Genomic DNA, 26,425 nt, shown 5'->3' with positions numbered 1-26,425 from the left:
CCAGTCTGCAGGCCAGTTTTCCATTCTGTCAAATCGCTCTGCAAAATGGCAGCATCCTGCATGGAACTTATAGTTTTGCACAATTTAGTGTCGTAAGCAAAAATAGAAATAGTACTTTCTATGCCTACTTCCAAGTCATTAATAAACGAGTTAAAAAGCAAAGGACCAAGGTCTGAACACTGGTCCAATTAGAAAATGTTCCATTTACCACCATACTTTGTAATCTATCCTTCAGCCAGTTCTCTATCCAATTACAAATATTATGTTCTAGGCCAATAATTCCTCAATTTTATTATTAACCTTTTGAGAAGTACTGTATTAAACGCTTTAGCAAAGTCCAAGTAGATGAGATCAACTGCCATTCCAGCATCAAGGTTCCTGCTCACCTCCTCATAGGCAACTAAATTAGTCTGGCAAGATCTGTTATGCATAAAACCATTCTGGCACAAACTTATAGTATTGCGAACTGCAATGTATTCAAGTACCCTATCCCTTATTACTCTTTCCAAAAGCTTTCCTACAATGATTTCCAATACACAATCTGTTCTGTTTTTACTGCAGTGCTGCCTGGGGTTCCAAAGATTCAGGTCAGCCAATACTGGCTTTCACCCAGGGCTACATTAAGGTAGCAGCGGGCCGAGGACAAAAATAATTGAAGGGCCCCCACTGCCCCAAGAAATTTGTGACGAATAACCATCAAGCACTTGAAGTTCAGTATAGTAAATTAGGCAATAAATAAATGGCCTTTGCTTACTGAAGTAGACATGATGCTAAAGTGTGCCACCCTGGACCAACTGCCATGGGTTCAGATAAATGACAAAATTATGATGCTATAGCAAAAAAGGGGGAAGTTGTGCTCACCACTAAATTTTAAACCATTAGGCGAGATACTAAGCTTTTTAATTTATATTTTTTAATTTATGGTCAGAACATGGATGACTGTGACATAGTTGGCCAGCTATATGGACAAACAAATTCTGGTTTGCTTAAAGGGGAGAGCGTATCTTGGTAGCTTAATGCACAGAACTTCTTAATGTTCTATTTATATATATATATATATATATATATATATATATATATATATATATATATATATATATATATATATATATATACAGAAAATAATAATCATCCGTGGCCAGCACACCCGTCAATGCTTTATCAAAAATTTATTGAAAATATATTGTTTAAAACCGACGTTTCGGTCCTCATTAGGACCTTTCTTTTGGATTGATATATATATATATATATATATATATATATATATTGATAATGCGTTAGTGCAGAGGACCTCTTGCTATTGTCAATATGAAAATTGTGATGTTATAAGAAAAAAGGGCCCTGGGCAAACTGCCCACCAGGATAGGGGACCCACCAGTACACATTTCATACTTTTGGCAGTAGCATCCTGCAGAGATGCTATTGCCATCTTATTTTAACCAACTGAAAGAGATCTGGTGGGCCCCTCTTATCCTGGTGGTCCACTTTTGCCTATTTATTAAAAAAGCCCTGCTTTCACCTTGTCCCTAATTTACAGAGATTTCTCCAGATTCTATGATTATTTTTGGTTTTTCAACAATCTTTTTCTGGGTTTTCTTTTTTTGTTTTTCACAACAGATAAGAGAAATATATATCAAGGTTATATCCATCGGATACAATAAAATAGCAGTTATATAATTTAAGTCCAAAGCTGAATTTGTAAGCAGTAGACAATATGTAATAAAACATTAACTCAGGGAAAAAAAAATAGAAAGAGTATAGAAAGTTCAATCAATGAAATGGGATGGTCTCTTTCCGTTCCATGAGTTCTACAATGAGAGTAAATTAGGGGAGAGTGTGCCCCAAATCTATATACTATCCAAGGTTGCCAAGTTTTTTTCTAATTGAGCATATTTGTCAAGGGAAATTCTAGTTCATTTTCCATTTACGAATATCTAGTTTTTCTTTGAGATGTGAGAAATTGACAGACCTTTGTTTCTAAGCTTTTGCCAGCATCTGTCAGGCTGGCAACAAAATAACATTTACTAATCATATTTGAGCCTTAGTAAAAGATTCTGGGACCACCCCAAGCAGAGCATTATATGGATTTTCCTCAGACTGACCTGTAGTATAGAATAGATCATATTATAAACTCTGGACCAGAAGTGTATGGCTGGGAGACAGGCCCACTAAATATGTCTCATGGTTCCTGGGTCTTAGCAACCCTAAAAGCAATTGCTATCAGCTGTTGGGACTAATTTTCCTATTCTGGTCGGGATCGGGTACCATGTAAAAAATACTTTACAGCCTGCTTCCAATAAATATTGTATTGATGGAGCAATTATTCAGGTTTGCCCATAATTTGAACTATAAATTTCCCTCCTCTATACTATGGTCTGGTACAACTCCTGGTTCCTAGGCTTTAATGTAGGATAACATAACATAATTATAGGTCCTTGGTAAGGCCTCACCTTGAGTATGCAGTGCAGTTTTGGGCTCCAGTCCTTAAGAAGGATATTAATGAGCTGGAGAGAGTGCAGAGACATGCAACTAAACTGGTTAAGGGGATGGAAGATTTAAACTATGAGGTTAGACTGTCAAGGTTGGGGTTGTTTTCTCTGGAAAAGAGGCGCTTGCGAGGGGACATGATTACTCTGTACAAGTACATTAGAGGGGAATATAGGCAGATAGGGGGTGTTCTTTTTTCCTATAAAAACTATCAACGCACCAGAGGTCACCCCTTTAGATTAGAGGAACGGAGCTTCCATTTGAAGCAGCGTAGGTGGTTTTTCATGGTGAGGGCAGTGAGGTTGTGGAATGCCCCTCCTAGTGATGTGGTAATGGCAGATTCTGTTAATGCCTTTAAGAGGGGCCTGGATGAGTTCTTGAACAATCAGAATATCCAAGGCTATTGTAATACTAATATCTACAGTTAGTATTAGTGGTTGTATATATAGTTTATGTATGTTAGTGTATAGATTGGTAGGTGTGGGTTGTGTGCGCTGGGTTTACTTGGATGGGTTGAACTTGATGGACTCTGGTCTTTTTTGAACCCTATGTAACTATGTAACTTGGCGGCAGATAAGGGGGTGTTAAAATGTTAGCAGGGATATAGCTCTGTTATGAGGGTTTTCATTTAGGTACCATCCTTCAAAAAAGGATGCCTTCTGAAATTGAGGGGTAGATAGTTCATTTTATCAACTCAGGTTGGAAACTATCTGAGAAGCTTTATATACTCAAAGTTGGGAAGTTGAAAGTGTTCTTGTAAGGATTAAATTGTGTAGAAACCCCTAGGTGCTTGGCAAAGGGAACGGAAGGGAAGCGAAAGGGAATGTTGTAAGTAGTAGCTGCCTAGCAATGGGAGAAGGTGGACAGCCTCTTTAAGATAGCTGCTGTGTTTTGGGAGTCCCTTTCCAAAGCCAAATCTATTTTAGAGAGCCTGCATCTTCCGCAGGTAGTGTTTCGTGATAGTCTAACAATAGCAGGATCTACAGTGTTTGTAATCTTCGTGGATAGGACATATATTGAAAAATTTGTGACTGATATTAGATTTCTTTTCTGGCTTTTGCCATTTCTTGAGTAGTATGCATGCTTGTGCTTATACATTGCTTTGGTAGCCTTTATCACCTTAGCTTTAAGTTTGCAGGGTTTGTCAGGTAAGTCTACTTCCTCATTAAGTGCACCCCCTAGTCACCCCGTGACATCATCGCAACTACACTCTGTTGCGCATAAATCTTATTGTTGATGTAAATAGTTAGACAGGAGAAGTACAGACCTCAGTCAGACAGAGCCGAACGCTGCTTGACTGCTCCTGCTAAAATGCACCTTAACTCCGTGTCAGTTGCTATAGTAATACCCTGAGCAGAAGCGTATCTGTGATTGGTGATGCATGCTGACAGGAGGGGCAGAGAGGTCAATGATGAATCTCGGGATTGTCATGTGACCCAAGCGTCATCAATCCAGGAGACTACACAACACTGGCTACTGCGCATGCATGGGGCACATTAGGAAAGCAATGCGCATGTGTGCGCCCTAAATTAAATTTAGTAAGAAAGAAAAGCTGTTCTTGCCTTGGACTAGAAGAAGAAACTTTTTTAGGAAACGAAGGAGCAGTGTGGAGCCTTTAAGTCTCTGATAAGTCAGAGTTAAATCTTTGAAACTCTCAATAGAGCAATTCCCTGACCATCTGTACTATTCATGATTTTCAGACACCTGAGTTGAAACCCACCAACTGGTTTTAAAAAGCTGTAGATGAGATGGATAAAAACACTGTCCTCACAAGGAAGTCAGTTTAATGGTGATTGAAAAACAAGTTAGCAGATAGATACAACAAAATGTCACAAAAGATCCCTTAAAAACAGATAAATTAATTATAAAGACAAGGAAAGAGTGTGGTACAGTAAATCTACCATTAAAAAGCTGTACAAAAAAGTGAGTGACCATGCAGGGAGGCCACCAAGAGATGCCAACTTTGAGATCAAGTTCTTCATTAGGCATTTTTAACTTACATGACATCTCAGCTGGAAGACATAAGATTGAAGACGGTTCTATGGGCTAATGAGATAAAAATGAAATGGAAAAATGGAGGGGAGCTTCGTGTTTTTTTTTTCATAAATTTGAGAAACCACAAGATCTAGGCTACAGTGGCACAAGGGAGACTCTGAAGTTAGCTGGAAGAAGATTCTATGGTGAAATGAGACTGATGGTCAGCTCTCTGGCCATAAGACTAAACACTATCATGTTGTGGGGATGCTTCTATACAGCAGGCCCTGTGAGGGTTTAAGGTAGAATTAATGCAGAAACATACAGTGAAATGCTGGAGGAAAACCTGAAGCAGTCTGTAAGAAACTGGATCCTTGAGTAAATGATCATCCTCCATCAACCTAATTAGCTAAAACTGCAGCAGTATGGCTTAAAACAAGGTTTAATATGGGATAGCCTACTTAGAGTCTTTATCTTATTTCAAAAGAGAATTTGTGGCTGACTTGAAAAAAGGCTGTTCACTCGTAATCTGCATGCAACCTGACAGAATTTAAGCATTTTTTTGCGTGCGTGTGTTTTGGTGTGTTTTTTATATTAATACATTTAAATCAATTTGCAATGATCAGTTTTCTTGTTTCACTATTTACATAATTTTACATCATCTTTAATCCTTCTTAAACTAACAGTTGACAAACATAAAAAATAAAATCAATCATGCAGTTTGCATATAATTCAGGTAAAATTTCTTGCAACCATGCAATAAATTCACAGTGTTTCTCATGCAGCATGCATCCTTTGCCTGCACCAGGCAGTGATTAACATGCAGCAAATTCAACCAAATTTACTACCTATATCAGAGTGGCTCTGCATGGAACAAGTTCTCTGTGTAGACATTATATGATCCTCTCACCAGCATAAGAGAGAAGACAAAAAAAAAAAGAGGTAGCAAGGTGAGAGGTAAGCAACGGAAGCTTAACACCACAAGCCTCCAGATGATGTCCAAATCATAGACTTAATTTTTAAAAACTTTTTTTTAAAAAAAGGACAGGCAGTGAACTAAAAACAAATAACTTGATATCACAATTCTTCACTGGCTGTAAAACAGTTAAAAGTAATCTAAAGGTATTTTGATGTGAATAAATTAAGATGTGAATTACCTACAATACAAGGGGATTGTCAAATTATTTTATACATAGTTCACAGTTACATTAAGCTAAGACTGCCATAAACCATCTCACTCTTCTGGTTTATACCTTGGTATTGATATATCAGATTACAGCAACAAAGTACAGGTATGGGATCTCTTATACTGAAATCCGTTATCCAGAAAGTTCCGAATTACGGAAAGGCCATCTCCCATAGACTGCATTATAAGCAAATAATTAAAATTTTTAAAAATGATTTCCTTTTTCTCTGTAATTATAAAACAGTTTATTCAATATTTAAATGATTTTTAGCAGACTTAAGTTATGGAGATAACTGGAAAACCCCAGGTCCCGAGCATTCTGGATAACAGGTCCCATACCTGTACTTTAAATTTTGTCTAGCTTAAGCAATGGCTCTGGTTTTATAAATTTGCACAAAAGAATACCATGGCTTAAATTAAAAGCTAGTGAACAATGAAAGCAGACTTTTATTACTGAAAACTGGAAAAGATAGTATTTTGTCAAAAAAAGGATACATTATTATGAAAGTTTTATTTAGACTGTACGAAGAATTCAGGATAGTTGTTCCAAACACTGAAGCATTAGCCTACAGGCAGGCAAGTGATTCCAACATTAAAATACAGATTTTTCTTTTAGCCCCAATTCTTGATTTAACTTACCTTAAAGGTATGTTTACGACTGATGTTATCAGAAGGCTGCACAGGGGCAATACAGAAACTTAGAAGAGGAATGCTTCCCAAGATAACTTCCTCTTTTTCATCTGGATAAGAAAACACCAACATATGAATTACAATGCTATAACCATTAGGTAGAGATTTATTTTTTTATAACCTTAAGGAGAAACTGAGGTGGATTTGAGTAAATGGTTGCAATAAATAGAAAAGAATATATCTAATATATATATATATTGTGAAGAATGCAAGGGTGATACGGTGGTTTCTTTACTTGCAGACCTTCAACTTTACGGTGGAACACCGAGCAGGCCGGCTGCAAGTAAATGCACATAGGCGGATTTTCAATAAGGCTAGGGGAGGCTAAGCCTCTCCAAACCTGCTTGGCACATTGGCACATTGTGGATTCTCCAATCAGAGCACAGCTTTTTTGACAGACAGTAAAATTGACCAATCAAAGCACAGATGCAGACAGGGCTCGGGAGATATTACAGACTGAAGGCAGTGCAGACATGAAGACTGAAAAGAAGAATCTGCAGGCTGCAAACTTTACCTGAGAACCAACTCTCAACTTTTGCTGCAGATTTCATCCCACTCCCACAGGTACTATACAGTTCTAAAGGCTGAATCCCTAGCTGACATTAAATTGTTTTTTGCCTGACCTGACATCTATAATAATATATAATCTATCACCTGTCCTAACAGATGGAGGGTAAGTTAACTCTTTCCCTCTGGAAAAGCTCATTGTGCTTTTTTATATTTGCTGCTGTTGTTTTTTGCACTTACTATTTTTTTTTTTTTTTGGTCATTGTTTTGTTCATTTCTAGTTAGTTACAGTGGGGCCAATGTTGTGTATCAGTGCCAGTGTTATAGTTCCAGGGCCTGAATATCTGCCATCAGTACCCACTGCCTCACTGCATATAATGTGCTGGTTTTGTAAATAAAGACTGCATCTCACTGTATATAATGTGCTGGTTTTGTAAATACAGACTGCACCTCACTGTATATAATGTGCTGGTTTTGTAAATACAGACTGCTTCTCACTGTATATAATGTGCCTGTACCCACTGCCTTTCTTGCTATAAAACTAACGTGAACACATCTAAAGGGGTGGTTTACTTTTAAGTTAACTTTTAGTATGTTATAAAATGGCCTATTCCTGGCAACTTTGCAATTGGTCTTCCTAATTAATTTTTTATAGGTCTTGAATAATTTGCCTTTCTCTTCTGCCTCTTTCCAGATTTCAAATGGGGGCCAAAAATTATTGCTCTGCGAGGCTACAATTTTATTATTGTCATCATTTTTTATTACTTATTTTTTCATGCAGGCTCCTTAACTATTCATATTCCCATCTCTTGTTTAAACCACTACCTGGTTGCTAGGGTAAATAAGACCCTAGCAACCAAATAGCTGCTAAATTACCAAATGGAGAGCTGCTGAACAAAAAGCTAAATAACTGAAAAACCATTAAAAATAAAAGAGGACCAACTGTAAATTGTCTCAGAATATCAATGTCTACATTATATTAAAAGTGAATTTAAAGGTGAACTACCCCTTTAAGCTAACTGATCACAAACACAAATGTTTGCAGATCCCCTCACAGAAGTGCATGTATGAATACTTTTACATCCTAAGCATTTTAGGGTAAAAAAAAGCATTCCCCCCCTGCACTTTTGTACAGAATCCTTGGAAGTCAGTGGGAACCGCAAGAGGTAGTTGGGAGGTTAATTTTTTACACCAGCAGCGAATTCACTAAGTCTCGCATTAGCTTTAGGTCAGTCTATGTATGGCCCATCTTTAGCCTCCCCATACAAAAAAGTCACCCTTGCAGATGCATTATCAAGGTCCTAATGTATGGTTGTAAGCAGTTTCCGAACCCACGGGCTCGAACAGAGGGGGGAGGTATGTGACAAAAAGGTTTGTCTCAGTGAGAAAGGTCTGTTGGATGGCAGATATATAGTACCCAGGCTAAGGTACTGGCTCCTTTAAATCTCTAGGGCAGGAGAGGCTAGGACCCTGAAGTATGGCTAGAGAATGCCGAAACCAATTAGGCAACACCTGAAGCATTTAAGGTGAGCCTGGGTGTGCAGCATGGGCAGGATCTGAGAGAGACTGTGAGGGGTATGCTGGACTGACTACAAGCTCCCCTGATTCTGGGACTCCAGAAAAGGACTGCTGGGCATTGGCAGTGAGGATTTGGTAATACCCTTTGTGGAAACTACAGTCTGGTGAGACTTGGTTTGTTGAACTGTTTACTTCCAAATGCCATGTGGTGATATATTGTTTGCTGTAGAAAATAAAGCACAGGCAGGAGCCTCATCATTTTGGTTGCAAACCAGAGTTGCCTGTCTCATCTGTGAAGCCCAAATTTCCATCCGCTACCAGCTAAACCCCCACAATCTATATACCGTATATACTCGAGTATAAGCCGATCCGAATATAAGCCGAGGTACCTAATATACCTAAGAAAACTGGAAAAATGTACTGACTCGAGTATAAGCCTAGGGTGGAAAAAGCAGCAGCTACTGCTAAGTTTTTTTTTTTAACTGTCTAATAACCCTACTATACCTGCTATCCCACAGCCACAGTCCCTTCCCAGAGGCTATTATCCCTCTGCTACTATAGGCACCATCTCTCCCTACTATACCTGCTATCCCACAGCCACAGTCCCTTTCCAGAGGCTATTATCCCCCCACTGCTACTATAGGCACCATCTCTCCCTACTATACCTGCCATCCCACAGCCACAGTCCCTTCCCAGAGGCTATTATCCCACTGCTACTATAGGCACCATCTCTCCCTACTATACCTGCTATCCCACAGCCCCTGTCCCTTCCCAGAGGTTATTATCCCCCCACTGCTACTATAGGCACCATCTCTCCCTACTATACCTGCTATCCCACAGCCACAGTCCCTACCCAGAGGCTATTATCCCCCCACTGCTACTAATTTCACACACTGGCACAGGCAAAAAAGAAACAAAATAAAAATGCACAATTGCAAGCAGTTTACTAAATAACACATTTACCAAAGGTTCCATTCACTGCCTTATTCACCCTGCCCTGAAAAAATAAAAATAGGAAAATCTGCAGAGAGAAAGCACCACACTACCCACAAATTAAACAGGTGTTGTAACACAACATTAATTGGCAGGGTTTAAGAAGAATTAAAAGAAAATATGGATTCATACAGCAAAGCAAATAAACTATATTATCTGCACAGAAAAGAGCAAAGTTACTAATGCAGCCATTGGAGAAGATATACCGCAAACATTTATCCATCGAGCACTCGCCCGCCAGCACAGAGCGTCCGTCGGCGGGGGTGGGGGGGGCTGCGAGCGTGCGCGCACACGCCCGGGAGCGCAGAGCCTATATTACCGTATATATGCGAGTATAAGCATAACTACCGTATATCCACGAGTATAAGCCAAGGATACCTTTTTAAGCACATTATTGGTGTTGAAAAACTCGGCTTATACTCAAGTATATACGGTATATGGAGTAGGTAAACGAATTGAGCAATGAAACAGAATTTAATGCATTCAAATTATCATAGCAAGACAAATATACTGCAATAAAAGCAATAAGAAGCAATAGACAAGTAAACAGTTGTTATTAACACAAGTAAAAATAAAAATGTCAAAAGAAATTCCAGCGTTACCACTTCAGCACACTACAAAGCTTTATTGTTAGAACCATCATTTGCAGTTATGTGTAGGAGGTTAACTACAGAAAAGCACACATAATAATAACCTAATAAATTATTTAAATTATTTACATCTTACCAACATCAGATCTAGGGACATTTAAGATCTGGTGCAGTTTGGTAGCAACAATTTAAATAAAGGGAAACTCTGGCTTTCAAACCACAATTTGTTGAAGAGCCCCACACAACACAATATCATTGACACATATAACGGGCCTTCTTTGGCCAAATACTACTGTGAGAAAGTGCCCTCCATATGGGTAAGTCACCACTGCTACCCGACAGCAGGTAACACTGCGTGTGACACCAGGAGTACTACCTCTGTACCAAGGCAATACTAGACAATACTATTGAGAGCCATAATAACTCCTACCACACTTTACTATGGGTGAACACACAGGAACCTTATCCTTCAGAGTCATGATTTCCACAACCCTTGGGTGTCTCCCCCTCCTTCTTGGCAAATGTCTGAACATTCCAAGCCACAGACACCAGAATGCCCTAAAACCAGTGGTGCAAAGAAACCGCCCTGGACTTCTTTGCTTTATACTAAACGTGAGCTATTCGGTCCCCACGAGCACGTCTCACATAAGTTCAGTTAAGGGATCAATATCTGCCAAGTAATAGGTCAGGTCGGGTGGGATGGGACTTTTTGGGGTTGTGTATCCTTACGGTTTTGTTTATTTTTATTATATGTCTTGGTTCACTAGCGTAATATTAAATGACACTGGTACATCAAGTATAATCATTTTGCCCTACTCTCCACTAATGTTAATTTACTTTCAAGATGAAGGGTTCATTCTCTGATCATTCACCAATTATAGTACAATAAGATCTCCTACAGGACCCAGTAAAATCACTATGGCGACTTAGCCCCCTGTGGTTAACGCATGACAGTGTTAAAGAAGCCAACGATAGTGCCCTTAAAGAATTATCCCCCCTACTTAGGGCCCAACTCAACGGCCCCATCACACTAGAGGAGGTACAAGTGGCAATAACTTCGCTCCAACCCAATAAAACACCAGGTCCAGACGGACGGATTTCCCGCCGACTGGTATAAGGCATCTACAGCACTCATCTCCCCCTGGCTTCACAAAACTTTGCTTGATGCGAGAATAATAAACTACCTCGCTCCTTTAACACTGCCTTCACTGTGTATCCGTAGACTATTTACTAATATTCATGCCAACCACATCAATAAAGTTTCCCATGTAGTAGTCTCACATGATGCAGCCAAAGTCTTTGTCGAATGGCCTTACCTTCTGAAACTCCTTGAGAGGTTTGGCCTCAGCGAGCAGTTTATTAAATGGGTGGGAATGTTGTATGAAGCACCAACAGCAAGAGTTAATGTAAATAGGCATTTATATCCAGAGATCTACCTAGCCAGAGGTACTCAACAAGGTTGCCGTTTGTCACGCCTCCTATTTGCCCTAGCAATAGAGCCCCTTGCAATTCTAAATCGACACTCTCCAGCCATAACAGATCTCTAATTGGGGGTTGTGGAGGAATGTATATCTTTATATGCTGATGATATTTTACTGTATTTGGACTCCCCTGGGGCCTCACTACAGACAGTCCTACACTAGTCAAACACTTTTGGCACTTCTCGGGTTTGAGAATCAATTGGGACAAATCCAGAGTATTCTCCATAGACCCACAATTGATCCAAACATGTTCCCTCCTACTCTTCTGCAATGGGTTGATACATTTAAATTATACTTAGATTGTAAGCTCTACGGCGCAGGGACCTCCTTCCTACTGTGTCTCATACCACATGGCACTTATATATATATATATATATATATATATATTTATTGTATTTATTTATTATATCACTAGTCCTCCCTGTGTGTAATTTTGCATTCTGTAATATTGTACAGCGCTGCGTACCCTTGTGGCGCTTTATAAATAAAGTTATACATACATACATACATACAAATACCTGGGCATCCAGCTACGAAAGGAGCTGAGCAACTTTATTCCCAACAATTTAGACCCCATTCTCAAAGCCATGAAAGAGAAACTGCTGATATGGGCCAATCTCCCTTTTTCTATCTGGGGCAGAATCAATCTGTTAAAAATGATATTCCTTCCTAAATTCATATATATCTTTCACAACTCACCTATCTTCATTCCGCCTAATTTTTTTGCCTCTCTAGGATAAAACACAGACTGCCTTTTTGTGGGCCAATAAACCTCCCAGATATTCCAGAGCCATGCTTAGAGCACCAGTCACGGAGGGTGGCCTAGGTCTTCCACACTGGCAATTTTACTTCCTAGCTGCACAGGTCTATTATGTCCAATGGTGGTTCTCTCCAGATCACACCAACCCCAATGTTCCACAACAGGCAACCTTAGCTACCTCAATGGAGTCACTGAAATATATCCCATTTCGTAAACTATTAAGATATCCAAACCAATCACCCAATTATCATGAAACCTTACAAAGCATGGCAAAAGATACAAGACTTATACAAATTGAAGCCTCCAATCCTATCCCCAGGCTTGCCATTGTGGGGAAACTCCTACTACCCCAACTTCCAACAAATTGCCCCATACCGGATGTGGCCTCATTGGGAGAGGCCACATCCGGTACACTAGGAGATAGTTCAACCTATCCAAGTAAACCCAGCACACACCCACACCTACCAATCTATACACTCACATACATAAACTATACATACAACCACTAATACTAACTGTAGATATTAGTATCACAATAGCCTTGGATATTCTGATTGTTCAAGAACTCATCCAGGCCCCTCTTAAAGGCATTAACAGAATCTACCATTACCACATCTCTAGGAAGGGCATTCCACAAACTCACTGCCCTCACCGTGAAAAACCACCTACGCTGCTTCAAATGGAAGCTCCGTTTCTCTAATCTAAAGGGGTGACCTCTGGTGCGTTGATTGTTTTTATGGGAAAAAAGAACATCCCCCATCTGCCTATAATCCCCTCTAATGTACTTGTACAGAGTAATCATGTCCCCTCGCAAGCGCCTCTTTTCCAGAGAAAACAACCCCAACCTAGACAGTCTAACCTCATAGTTTAAATCTTCCATCCCCTTAACCGTTTAGCTGCACATCTCTGCACTCTCTCCAGCTCATTAATATCCTTCTTAAGGACTGGAGCCCAAAACTGCACTGCATACTCAAGGTGAGGCCTTACCAGGGACCTATAAAGAGGCAAAATTATGTTTTCATCCCTTGAGTCAATGCCCTTTTTTATACAAGACAGCACTTTATTTGCTTTAATAGCCACAGAATGACACTGCCTGGAATTAGACAACTTGTTATCTACAAAAACCCCTAGATCCTTCTCCATTAAAGGGACAGTAATACCATAAAATAAAAGTGTATAAAAGTAATTACTATATAATGTAATGCTTCCCTGTACTAGTACAACTGGTGTGTTTTCCTTAGAAAGACTACTATAGTTTATATAAATAAAGCTTCTGTGTAGCCACGGGGGCAGCCATTTACAGGAGAAAAGGCACCGGTTACTTAGCAGATAACAGATAAAACCCCATTATATTCTACAAAGCTTATCTGTTATCTGCTATGTGCCTGTGCCTTTTCTCCTTTTTCCCAGCTTCAATGGCTGCCCCCGTGTTGACATAGCAGCTCATTTATATAAACTATAGTAGCGTTTCTGTTGCAAACTTACCAGTTTTACCAGCGCAGGGCAACTGTACATTATATTTTAATTACTTTAAAACACTTTCATTTTTTGGTGTTGCTGTTCCTTTAAGGAAACCCCAAACACATTACCATTCAGTAGATAGTTTGCGTTTATATTATTTCTACCAAAATGCATAACTTTGCACTTATCAACATTGAACCTCATTTTCCAGTTTGCTGCCCAGTTTCCCAATTTTGTCAAATCGCTCTGCAAAGCGGCAGCATCCTGCATGGAACTTATAGTTTTGCACAATTTTGTGTCATCAGCAAAAATAGAAACAGTACTGTGCTATGCCTACCTCCAGGTCATTAAAGGAAAAGTAACGCTAACATTTTTTAACTAAAAAATCTATTCTACCCTCCCCCAATAATTGCCCTATCCTGAAAACTATTTGTTATTTATAATGCTTTAGAAGAAAATACCTGTAAAAAACTTGGCTTCTGGTCATTTCAACAAAGGCGATATGGCGACGCAGGGAAAGTTTATGGGGATATGGCCATGCAGGAGAAAGTATCGGGTGAAGTTTAACTATGCGGCGATCGACTGATCGAGTCTAGCCTTCCTTCTGTATAGGAAGGAGTCAGGCTAGACTCGATCAATCGATCACCGCATAGTTAAACTTCACCCAAAACTTTCTCCTGCATGGCCATATCCCCTGAAACTTTCCCTGCGTCGCCATATCGCCTTTGTTGAAATGACAAATAACAAATAGTTTTCAGGATAGGGCAATTATTGGGGGAGGGTAGAATAGATTTTTTAGTTAAAATTTTTTAGCGTTACTTTTCCTTTAATAAACAAGTTAAAAAGCAAAGGACCAAGGACTGACCCCTGCGGTACTCCACTAACCACACTGGTCCAATTAGAAAATGTTCCATTTACCACCACTCTTTGTAATCTATCCTTCAGCCAGTTCTCTATCCAATTACAAATATTATGTTCTAGGCCAATATTCCTTAATTTGATTATTAACCTTCTGTGAGGTACTGTATCAAACGCTTTAGTCCAAGTAGATGACATCAACTGCCATTCCAGCATCGAGGTTCCTGCTCACCTCCTCATAAAAGGCGACTAAATTAGTCTGGCAAGATCTGTTACGCATAAAACCATGCTGGCACAAACTAATAGTATTGTGAGCTGCAATGTATTCAAGTACCCTATCCCTTATTACCCCTTCCAAAAGTTTTCCTACTACCGATGTTAGACTAACAGGCCTATAGTTTTCAGGCTGAGAACGGGATCCCTTTTTAAATAACGGCACCACATTAGCAATCCGCCAGTCTCTCGGCACCATGCCAGACCTCAACGAATCCTGAAAAATTAAGTGAAGAGGTTTGGCAATCACAGCGCTCAGCTCATTTAATACCCTGGGATGAATCCCATCCGGCCCTGGACCTTTGTTTACCTTTACATGTTCAAGTCTCTTTTGAATTTCCTCCCGAGTGACCCATGCGTCAGTAGCTTAATTACTAGAACTGGGCATATTAAAAGGGAAGCCTTCATTAGCTGGCTCCTCAGATGTACAGTATAGACAGATGAAAAATAAGAGTTCAAAGTTTCTGCTTTTTCCCCATTCTCATCAACCAACTTACCCCCCCGTGATAATAAGGTTCCCACCCCATCTTGCTTCATTTTTTTACTATTCACATAATTAAAAAATAATTTTGGATTCTTTTTACTCCTAGCTGCAATATCCCTTTCCATCTCTATTTTAGCTTGCCTGATAGCTTTTTTGCATGCTTTATTTGCTTCCTTGTACCTGATGAAAGTTTCTGCTGTCCCAGCTAACTTAAATGCTTTAAAAGCATGTTTTTTCTTACCAACCTCGACACTAACACTTTTATTCAGCCATAAAGGTTTTGCTTTGCGATGCCTCTCCTTGCTTACAAGGGGAATATACTGTTGTGTATACCTGCAAAGCAATGTTTTAAAGATGTTCCATTTTCCTTCTGTGTCTAACCCTATCAAAAGCCTTTCCCAGTTGACACATTGCAGAGATGCCCTTATACTGGCAAAGTCTGCACATCTAAAATTGAGTGTTTTAGTTACTCCCTTATAGAGCTGTCTCTGCAGCATTATCTCAAAGGAGACCATGTTGTTATCACTGTTCCCCAAATGCTCACCCACACAAATGTTAGAGATGAGTTCATTATTATTAGATATCACCAGGTCCAAAATAGAGTCATTCCTAGTAGGTTCTTGAACCGCCTGAAATAAAAAGTTGTCATTTAGCATATTTACAAACCTACTAGCTTTTTCTGACTTAGCCACCCCATTACTCCAGTCAATGTCCGGATAATTAAAGTCCCCCATAATAACAACTTGACCCAGTTTTGAAGCCTCCTCCATTTGCAACAATAGCTGGGTCTCATCCCCCTCATCTATACGGGGTGGTTTATAGCATACACCAATGATCATTTTTTTTGTGACCTTCAGCCCTACTGAAATTTCTACCCAAAGAGATTCAACATTTTCATTGGTAATGTCTTTATTATATGGCTTTAAATCTGACTTTACATAAAGACAAACCCCTCCACCCTTTTTAATCTCTCTGTCCCTCCTAAAAAGTGTATAACCATTTAAATTCACAGCCCAATCGCATTTATCATCCCACCAGGTCTCAGTGATACCAATGAAATCATAATTTTCAATACATGCAATAGCTTGCAGCTCCCCTAATTTACCCGACAAGCTTTGCGCATTAGCCAGCATGCAGCGGAGATTACTACTTCTCCCTCTGATGTTTACATTAGCTAACGGAAAGTTAGAGCTAAGGCAAATGTGACCAGTGCTGGGGCCCTGCTACCTAGGAGCCAGATCAGACACACAAATACTCCAACAGGCCTTCCAACATCAATTCCAAAGAACCATAGTCCCTTTTGTGCTCACTAAGCTCAAAACCACCCTTTGAAACCCCCCCTCTAAAAAGCTGATCACCACATTATACAACGAAGATCGGGAGGAAGTGACAGACAGGGCCTATGACTATCTGAGACAAACTAATCCAATTCAAAATCATACATAGGCTTCATCTGACCCCCTACGATTATATTGTATGGGAATCCGCAACTCGCCACAGTGCCCTAAATGTGGTGCCCACAAGGCCAACTACTTTAATTTAATGTGGTTATAACCATAAATACACCACTTTTTGGACCAGGTCCTTGACCACATTCAAAATGTAACATCTCTAACTAAAATACTTACTCCTGAGATTTGCTTATTTGGCATTGTAGATGACATTATTCCTAAGCCAGCATCGCGCATCCTCTTTAGAACATTACTGTTTTATGCCAGGAAATGTATCCTCTTTAAATGGATGGCACATCCTCCCCCGACAATTGCCAGTTGGCTTAACTTATTTAAAGCCCTTCTGCCACTAATACAACTCACACAGCAAGGGGATGCCCTCAAAAGTATGACAAGGTATGGGGAAGATGGGTTGAGGCTATGGAATAGCACCACACGACCTGGTCCTTGGGATTCTGAACCCCACCAGGAATCCTAAAGTCCTCCCCCTCTCTAAAAGAAGTCTTAACTTTACCTCGAGTAGGTTGTTACTGATTATTTAAATCAATGTACTGTATAAATCTTGCCATGAAAAGTACATACGCTTGTAGAACCAATGTCATAATGTTTAATGTTGTTCTATGTTACAAATGCATAAATAAACACCTTTAAAAAAAATAAATAAACATCATGAAAAGGCTACATATTTTTTTTATATATATTTGATTTGATATATATTGCAACATTATTTTCAGTTTTCAAAAAAGTTTAAAGGACAATGAAAGGATAATATAAATTAAAAGTAAGGCTAAAGGCATTCTTTTTAAGTACTTACTGCATATTTTAATTCCCAGGTCCCTGCTTGCTTCTCTGAGATATGGTGCTGGCAGCCTACAGCAGTGTGAAGACTCCAGTGACATCACTGAAATCTCTCTTCCCTTCCTGTAGGCTGTAAGCGACAGCCTTCCTATTCTCTAAGCATATGAGTAAACTTGATCCTGTCTCCTGTTCTGAGCTACACATGCCCACCAGTCAATCAGAAGCGGATCTGCCAGAGGGGAGGGGGGGAGGGAATGAAACACATGTGCAGTATGAAGCAAGGAGGGAAAGGAAGGGAGAATACCTTTTTAGAGATGGCTGCCTGTTCTAGAAAACGTGAAGTAAGTGTGACTGAGTAAATATTTGATTAGGATAGCCAAAAGTGTGGCGTTTTTACTAAACAATAGGAGGACTATTGGGCAGTATGCTTTTTAAAATTTGACTTGCATTCTCCTTTAAGTTAGTTATGAGTGGAGTTTCCCTTAAACACAGTTATTGCAGACACCAAACTTCTTGAAGAATATACATACCTTTGTAATAGAAGAGGCAACGATCAACAAGGACAAACCAGCGTTTATTCCACTGCTTTACACCAGAGCTAGCCTGCAGGGACATGTGAAAATATAATAGTTTCATAAAAGTTAAGTGGATGTTAATTAAAATATAAAGAGATACATAGAAAGAGGACTCGTAAAAACAAATGGATCTTTGACAAGACATATATGGGGGGGTGGAAAAATGAAAGACAAAGGCATATATAACATATAAACATACAAATGCAAATTTCATATAGACAGTTATTCTATTTAAATTCTAAACATATTCAATTTTATTCATATACTTAACACAACTACAAATTCTTTTCAGGATGACTATTTCACATTAAATTTGCTTCACAGAAAGCAATATTTTTTGAAACTTTACCTTCATTACACCAAAACATTATATGCATCATAAGTCATAAAGCTCAGATGTGTATAAGTGCCAACAATTCTGCCAACTAAACAAACTGGATCTTCCTAACAGGTTGGCACTTAATACATTTCTTGTTAATAATAATAAACAAGGAAACAAAAAGAGACCACCAAACACTTTTTTGCATATTTTGCTAAGCCAAATGAGGTATGGATTAAATCTCTCAAACATGCTAAAGCTAATCTGAGTCCATATTCAGTACGAATAATACTTACATCTTAAAATTCTCAGCCCTGTTTTTGTTTTAAATATCTGCAAATGTTTGTTTTCATACCAGATGAAGAGCTTAATTTTATTAGTATGTCCAAGACAGAATACCTATATGCTTTGTACTCACCTGCTTGTAGAGCCAGCCAGTCTTCATTACCTCAGCATTTGGATTCCTCTTCATTGAATTGGAACGTTTACCAAATGCTATCCCTTTCTTTGAAAGACGTGAAGGCTTTAGAAACCAAAAATACTCTGCATTAGCCCCAAAATATATTCTGAGGGAAACAATACTTTGTGTCTCTGATCCTTATCTGGTGTTTACTGGGAATTATTCATTAATAAAAGAATAATAATTTACAAAACCCACTTTTTTATTTAGAGCTATTTTTCTAGAACTTACTATGTGCATAAAATGAACAACCAGGTATGGAATCCATTATCCAGAAACCCATTATCCAGAAAGCTCAAAATTATGGAAAGGCTGTCTCCCATAGACTCTTTTATAAACAAATAATTAATTATTTTTAAACTATTTCCTTTTTCTCTGTAATAATAAAACAGTACCTTGTACTTGATCCCAACTAAGATATAATTAATCCTTATTGGAGGCAACGCAATCCCTATTGGGTTTATTTAATTTTAATTTAATGTTTATTTTTTAGCAGACTTAAATTACAGAAAGATCCCTTATCCGGACAACCCCAGTTCTTGAGCATTCTGGATAGTAGATGAGGTGAGGTTTATATGACATTCACTACTGACAATATGAGAGTTCACCTTTCCTGCCCTCTCTTACTGCAGAGCAGAATGTTCTCATATCCTTTCTAACTATCTAGTAATAACTAAACCAGCTGTACCTTTTCTTGTATTATGCCTTAGTTTAATGCCTCATGGAGAGATTAGTCGCCCACAATAAATTTCTGCTACCATGGGCAACTTAAAATGCCTTTCCACCGCCAACTAAGTGAAACCCCGGTGTAAAGGCATACGTGTGGCTTAATTTTTCCGAAGTCGTGCAAAGTTTCCTCCTGCATGAAAACGAAGCAACGCTTAGTTAGCAACTTAGTTAGCAACTTAGTTGCCAGTGGAACGGCAATTAGTTGCAGAGATTTATTGCGGGTGACTAATCTCTCCGTGGAGCATTCTATTACAAACCCCCGTTAATTAACAAAAGGTGACTCCAGGAGTTCTGTGTTATCATTCAGACTTTTGTCTGCAAATAACTGGTTCCAAAGAGCATGGAATTACTAACATACTGCACCTACTGCTGACAAATTAACACTGAAGATCTGTGATTCTTTAATGGGTCACTGACGCTGCTCTTGCCACATACCCCAGCATCACCGGGAATTAATTTTGCTGCTTTTCACTAGTGGTCAGCTGATATTTACGCGACTGCCCATTTCAATAAGGCCTTTACACCGCAATTTCCTTTATTACCAGTGGAAAGGCTTTTCAGAGAGATTAATGTGGGACAGCTGCCCTAAGGCTTGAAAATAAAACAAATCTCCGTAGACCCAGTTAGAAACAGAACATATTAGATAATGGTACAGGACTAGCATCCTTTTGATACTCGTAAGAAATTTCTGTTTGGCAACCATGGCTTATATAATTAAATTCTGTATATCTTAAGCAACCTAGAGAGGTAAAAACATTAAATCTTGATGCAAAAAAAGATCTGTTGAAATAACAAAACTTTGCCCATCAACTCTTTATGTTTCAAAGTCTTCCTTGCATTAAATTATCTAAACTTGGAAAGATGTTCAATGAATAAGGACACTAGAGAGAGCTTGTCCCTTATTGCCTTCTTTTTAAAATATTATCTTGGTTTGTCCCAATGCATTGGGCTCCTGGCTTTGACATCATTTGAACAATCCAAACTACAGGTATGGGATCCCTTATCCGGAAACCCAATATCCAGAAAGCTCCAAATTATGGAAAGCCTGTCTCCCATAGACCCCATTTTAATCAAATAATTCAGATTTTTAAAATTCATTTCCTTTTTCTCTGTAAAATTAACACCGTGCTTTGTATTTGATCCCAACTAAGATATAATTAATCCTTACTGGATGTAAAATAATCCTATTGGGTTTAATTAATGTTTTATTGATTTCTTAGTAGACTTAAGTATGAAGATCCAAATTACGGAAAGACCCCTTATCCGGAATACCCTTGGTCCTGAGCATTCTGGATAACAGGTCCTATACCTGTATAAAAGACTCAAAATGAAGACATTCAGCATCAGCAGATGATGTACTATTTTTAATAAATAAATTATCCCTATCATTCTTAAAAACTGTAATAGATCTGCTGCTTTTGCAGGTTTAAGAATGAATTTTGATAAATCTAAGGCAGTTTGAATTAAAAACATACTTACATTTGATTAGACATCAGATGGGCCCCTTAAGAGAGCCCCGCATTATATAACCTATTTAGTTAATACATTTGCTACTAACCATTCATATACCTGCAAGCCCAATAGAACTCAAATGATCATTGACCCCCAAGTGGAAGAGAAATCTTTTTTATAAAAATGATAAATTTCCCTATTTACTATTTACATCAAAACCTAATAATCTCAACTCAGTAGGCTTCCCCTCTTTCCAACATTAACCTTTCATCCAACGGTTTGTACCAGCACAGAAGAAAGAGAGTGAAAAGACAAATGGGACTCCATCCAGTGGTGCCGCAACAGGTCTCTGAGAAAAGGATTTATCAAGTGAAGTCAAGATATCCCATTTTCTTGGTTTGTCCCAATGCAGCACAGGTTAGAAGCATAGAAGGGTTAGTCCAAAAGAAAAATAAGAGGTGGGAAAAAAAATAAAGTAAATTAAAAAAAAAAAAAAAGAGGAAGTGAGAGCCAAAGACATGAAACAGAGGAGTGGTATGGCATGAAAGTGAGTCCAGGCAGCACTAGGGAGTTCTCTCAGGTGGTATAAAATGAAGCCATGAAGGGGAATGGGAGACCCTTGGTCTGGTAGGTAAGGGTGATGAGGCTTTTAATCCACCTGGCAATGGTGGCTATGGAAGCTCAGGTCCCCTTGCATGGAAATGTAATAGGAAACAATGTGAAACTTTTATGTAGAAGACATTCCTGGGTGAAAATAGACTTTGAACCAGAAGGGCTGTTTAGATTATGAGTTGTTGGTTCATGGTGTTTGTGCTGTGGAAGAAAGGTGCTCTTTCCTTCTCAAATCTTATTGATGAAAGAATCTAACTTAGGGCCAAAGAGGAGGAGGTCCCTGTAAAGGGTATCATGACAAGATTCTTTTTCAATCCCGGGTCGGCATTTAATCTCTTCATCCAAAGCACTTGCTTGGCTTCAATAGCCAGAGCTATAATTTTTTGCTAGGAGTTATAAGGTATCCGTGGATGAATTACAGAGAATCTTGGAAAGACGAACGTACATATAAAAGTTATTATCTGTAGTTGCTGCCTAGGTTTCATCTAGCCATAGGTGGTGGTAAAGGAAACTATGTTCTTTAAATGGCTTTTCTGTCCATGGGGTCTCTTAAAGACACCCTGTTGTTTAGAGGAATTATAGTGGGATTCTCTAAATTAGCCACCGGAGCAACGTCAAGGTTCCATGGTGTTTAAACAGCTGACGTCTATTGTTTTCCATTCTGTTTTTATTAGTGCATCTACTTTTTTGTGAACAGGAAAGTGTTTTTAATATTGTTGAACTGAACAGAAGCTTTTTTGTTCTCGTCAAATACCGTGACACCGATATAATTTTGAAAAATACTGTGATATAAATTTTTGGTCATACCGCCCAGCTCTAAGGGAACCCACATCTTCCTGCTCCATATTCTGCTTCTTTTCCATGTTGATTACTGCACATTATGCCACATCATTCTCCACAAGCTTTCAAATAACTTGCCCACCACAGATGTCATACTTATTGGCCTATAATTGCCAGGCTGTGATTGTAAACCCTTTTTAAATATAGGAATTACACAAACACAAAGAAATACACACACGCACAGAGCAAGAATGTGTGTAAAGATTTGAAGGAAGGACAGGGTCCTTTACTGGCTATATCTCATAACCTGTGAGCACATTCTGAAAGCTCTGGGCCTTAAAATGTGAATAAAGTGCTTCATCTCTGAAAAAGAATGGTTGTCTCCATTTACCTTCACATTTGCAATATTAAAATATTAAATACATTTTATAAAAACAGGTATCGGTCCCCTTATCTGGAAACCCATTATCCAGAAAGTTCCGAATTACGGAAAGGCCATCTCCCATAGACTCCATTTTAATCAAATAATTCACATTTTTTAAAATAATTTCGTTTTTCTCTGTAATAATAAAACAGTACCTTGTACTTGATCCCAACTAAGGTATAATTAATCCTTATTGGAGCGGAAACAATCCTATTGGGTTTAATTACTGTTAAAATATTTTTTTAATAGGAGTTCGGAATTATGGAAAGACCCCTTATCCAAATACCCCAGGTCCCAAGCATTCTGGATAACGGGTCCCATTCCTATATATACTTATACATGCACTACAACAATAGTAAATAGAGGCCTGGCTAAAACTGAACCAAACTGTCAGTACCCAAGGGTGTGTCCCATCTGGCCTCAGTGCCTTGTTAACCTTAATTTCTCATGAACCTTTATTTAATGGAGTCACATTCTCAACCCGCATCTTTTTAATATACTGAAAAAGCTTTTTGGGGTTAGTCTTAGCCTCTGCTGCAATGCTCTCTTCATTTTCTATTTTGCCTTCTTGATTGGTGTTTTAATCACAGTTGTAGTAATTATATTCATTAAAGTGGAACTCCACCCAAACACAACTTGAGCTTTTTGAAGTAAACATAATTTCAAGCAGCTTTGCAATATACGTCAATTAAAAATATCCTCAGGCAGCATCCTCCAAACACCACAATCCCCTGCACACATTATGTCAATAAGGAAAAGAGCATCACAGTGCAATGTAGTTTCTGTGTCTGTGGAGTTGTTACAATTTGTAACATAAATGTTTTAGTCCCTTCTTTCCCTGCCAGAATTTTTAAATAATACAGAAAGAGAAGAACTGTTTTGCAGCTGTAATTTAGCATATAAAAATGGTATTTATTCATACTTTTTGAAGGAACAGATTACAGCAATGGGATATATATTAGGGGTTTCTTTGTTGTGTGGGGGTCTTTAACACATTTTGAAGCTTCCTCTTTAAACACAGCTTCTGACACCCCTGCCTTGTACTTTTTAAATGCCTTACTTTTTTTCCCTATTATCTTCTTTATTGCTGAATAAATAGGCTGGTCCTTAAAGGAGACACATTAGTGCCACCGAGAACACTAAATTTATTCAGCAGAAAGCTTTACTATACCTGAGTAAATAGCCCTAGAAGCTCCCCTCTGAAAGCAGCTGTCATTTTAGCTTGGTCTTGGTAGCTTCCTGCTGCAGTTATAGCCTTTGGAAGCTCAGATCACACATTCCTAAGGGAGGGGGGCTGAGTTCTTATGTACGCAGGAGAAGGGAGGGGGAGAGGGAGAACTGAGCAGACTCCTGCCCCAAACCTGAAGGAGCCCTAAGAGAGAGGAAGTTTGATACCGAAGAACATGTTCACAAAAAAGGAGACAAGAAATCCTTTTTTTTTTTATAGAAGACTCTATTTTATGGCTTATGGTTGTATTTACACAGACTTTTCTGATAAAGCTAAACTTATTCTTTTAAAGGAGAAGGAAAGGTAAAAACTGTCATTGGAAACATGTTTATTTCAAAACACATCAGTTAATAGAGCTTCTCCAGCAGAATTCTGCATTGAAATCTATTTTTTAAAAGCACAAAGATTTTTTTTATATTTAACTTTGAAATTTTACCTGGGGCTAGCTATATTCTTAATTTCCCAGGGTGCCACAGTAAGGTGATTTGTGCTCTAATAAACTTCGGTCACACTTTAGGGCAGGGGTCTCCAACCTTTCTTACTCGTGAGCCACAGTCAAATGTAAAAAGACTTGGAGAGCAACACAAGCATCATAAAAGTTCATGGAGGTGCAAAATAAAGGCTAAGATTGGCTATTAGGTTAGCCTCTATGCACAATCTCAGCTTACTGGACACTTTACTTGGTAGTAAATCTCATTTTGGTTCAACTAAAACTTGCCAACAAGTCAGGAATTCAAAAATAACTACCTGGTTTGGGGGCACTGAAAGCAACATCCAAGGGGTTGGTGAGCAACATGTTACCCCCGAGCCACAGGTTGGGGATCACTGCTTTTGAAGACACAGCTACAGGTCTTTTACTGATAATTGTCTCTACATGTGTTTTAGCAGAGGCATTTCTCAGTATTGTCTATGGCAGAGTATTTTCTGGCATTTTGTAGCCATGACAAATAGCTGCAACTAAGTAGCTCTATGTGTCTTCACCCTTACTTCTGAACTGCAAGTTGGATGGTAGCAAGATAGTAGCTTCCTGACACCTGCATTGCTAACAGCATTCGTGCATGATAACAGCATTCGTTAGTAAGAAATCCAAGTCCAACTTGGGACTCCGCCTGGAAGCAGTTCTAATGTGTAGCGCTGGCTTCTTCTGAAAGCTCAGAATCAGGCACAAAGCATGGAGATAGCTGCCCATACGTCGTTGGCATTTAAGCGCTGCTCTCTGCAGCGGCGGCAGCTTCTATACATGAAAGCCCCCCTGGGCAATGTGCCAGGGGGGCTGGCTCGCAGGACCCTCCAGGAAGCAGCAGACGCGATCGCATCGGAGCGCCGGCCCACTGAAGAGGAAGCGATCGGGTCTTCACGACAGGTAAGGAGTTCTTTTTTTTTTTTTTTTTTTTAATTTACACACACATTTACATACATTTATACACACTTACATACATTTACACACACTTACAGCACACATTTTTCACACTTTTATACACTTATTTACACTCATATACACACTTTTTTTTTTTCATTTTACCACTTTGTTTTTAGTTTCTTTTACCTAAAAACTGTTTATTTTGACAGCGTGACTATTGGATCAGATATTCTGACCACCAATTACGCTGTCGTGTGACTTATTTTGTTGTTTCACTGATTTGCACAATTTTTGTGGTTTTATCGCATTTTATCCATGTATAAGTGTTCCTAATCTGTTTTTAGCGTAGCTTTGCCAGGTGTAACTTTGGTGTACAAAAATAACTTTACCTATTTTGAATTCATCAGAATGTGTACTTTCCAAAAATATATGGTTTTGTGGGGGTCTGTGTATAGTTAGGGGGTTACTGCACATAATACGCTGACAGGGGTCTCTGTGTGCAAAAGCTGAGTTGGCAGGCGAGAAATCCATATGCGCTATTTTTGTTTTGGGGTCAGTACATACCGCAGACTTTGGTATATCTATGCATATTGGGCATCAAACTGTTCAGTAGGCCTCTGTTGTTCCAATTTGGGGTGACTTGCCTTTGTACGCAAGAAATTGTGTGAGATAAATGTGGCAAATTGCAACATTTCTAAGCGATTTTCTGAAATGCCATAAAAACCAATAACTTTAGGAAAGCTTTGCAGATTGGTACTTTGGTGTAGAAAGGACTCTTTACACTTGTTGGATTTGTCAGAATGTGTACTTTCCAAAAATATATGGTTTTGTGGGGGTCTCTGTATAGTTAGGGGAAGTTTCGGCACATAATACACTGACAGGGGGCTCTGTGTGCAAAAGCTGAGTTGGCAGGCGAGAAATCCTCATGCGCTATTTTCATTTTGGGTTCAGTACATACCGCAGACTTTGGTAAAT

The 26,425-nt window shown here is 38.9% G+C and overlaps 1 protein-coding gene across 22 annotated transcripts in view; it reads right to left on the bottom strand.

Annotated features, from left to right (window-relative positions):
- Window positions 1-26,425, bottom strand: part of plekha6 (pleckstrin homology domain containing A6) — a 312,036-nt gene that overhangs the window by 250,222 nt on the left and 35,389 nt on the right. For all 22 annotated transcript variants that reach the window (XM_018091023.2, XM_012955768.3, XM_012955648.3 and 19 more), the window contains 3 exon segments: window positions 18,824-18,928; window positions 18,042-18,114; window positions 6,287-6,387 (listed from right to left, as the gene is read on the bottom strand). In XM_018091023.2, coding sequence (XP_017946512.1) covers window positions 6,287-6,387; window positions 18,042-18,114; window positions 18,824-18,928 — 279 coding nt within the window.

This window comes from Xenopus tropicalis, chromosome 2 (assembly GCF_000004195.4).
Source record: "Xenopus tropicalis strain Nigerian chromosome 2, UCB_Xtro_10.0, whole genome shotgun sequence".
In the NCBI taxonomy this organism is placed as follows: domain Eukaryota; kingdom Metazoa; phylum Chordata; class Amphibia; order Anura; family Pipidae; genus Xenopus; species Xenopus tropicalis.
The sequence above is the reverse complement of the archived record's forward strand: the minus strand, read 5'-3'. Positions and strand labels throughout refer to the sequence as shown.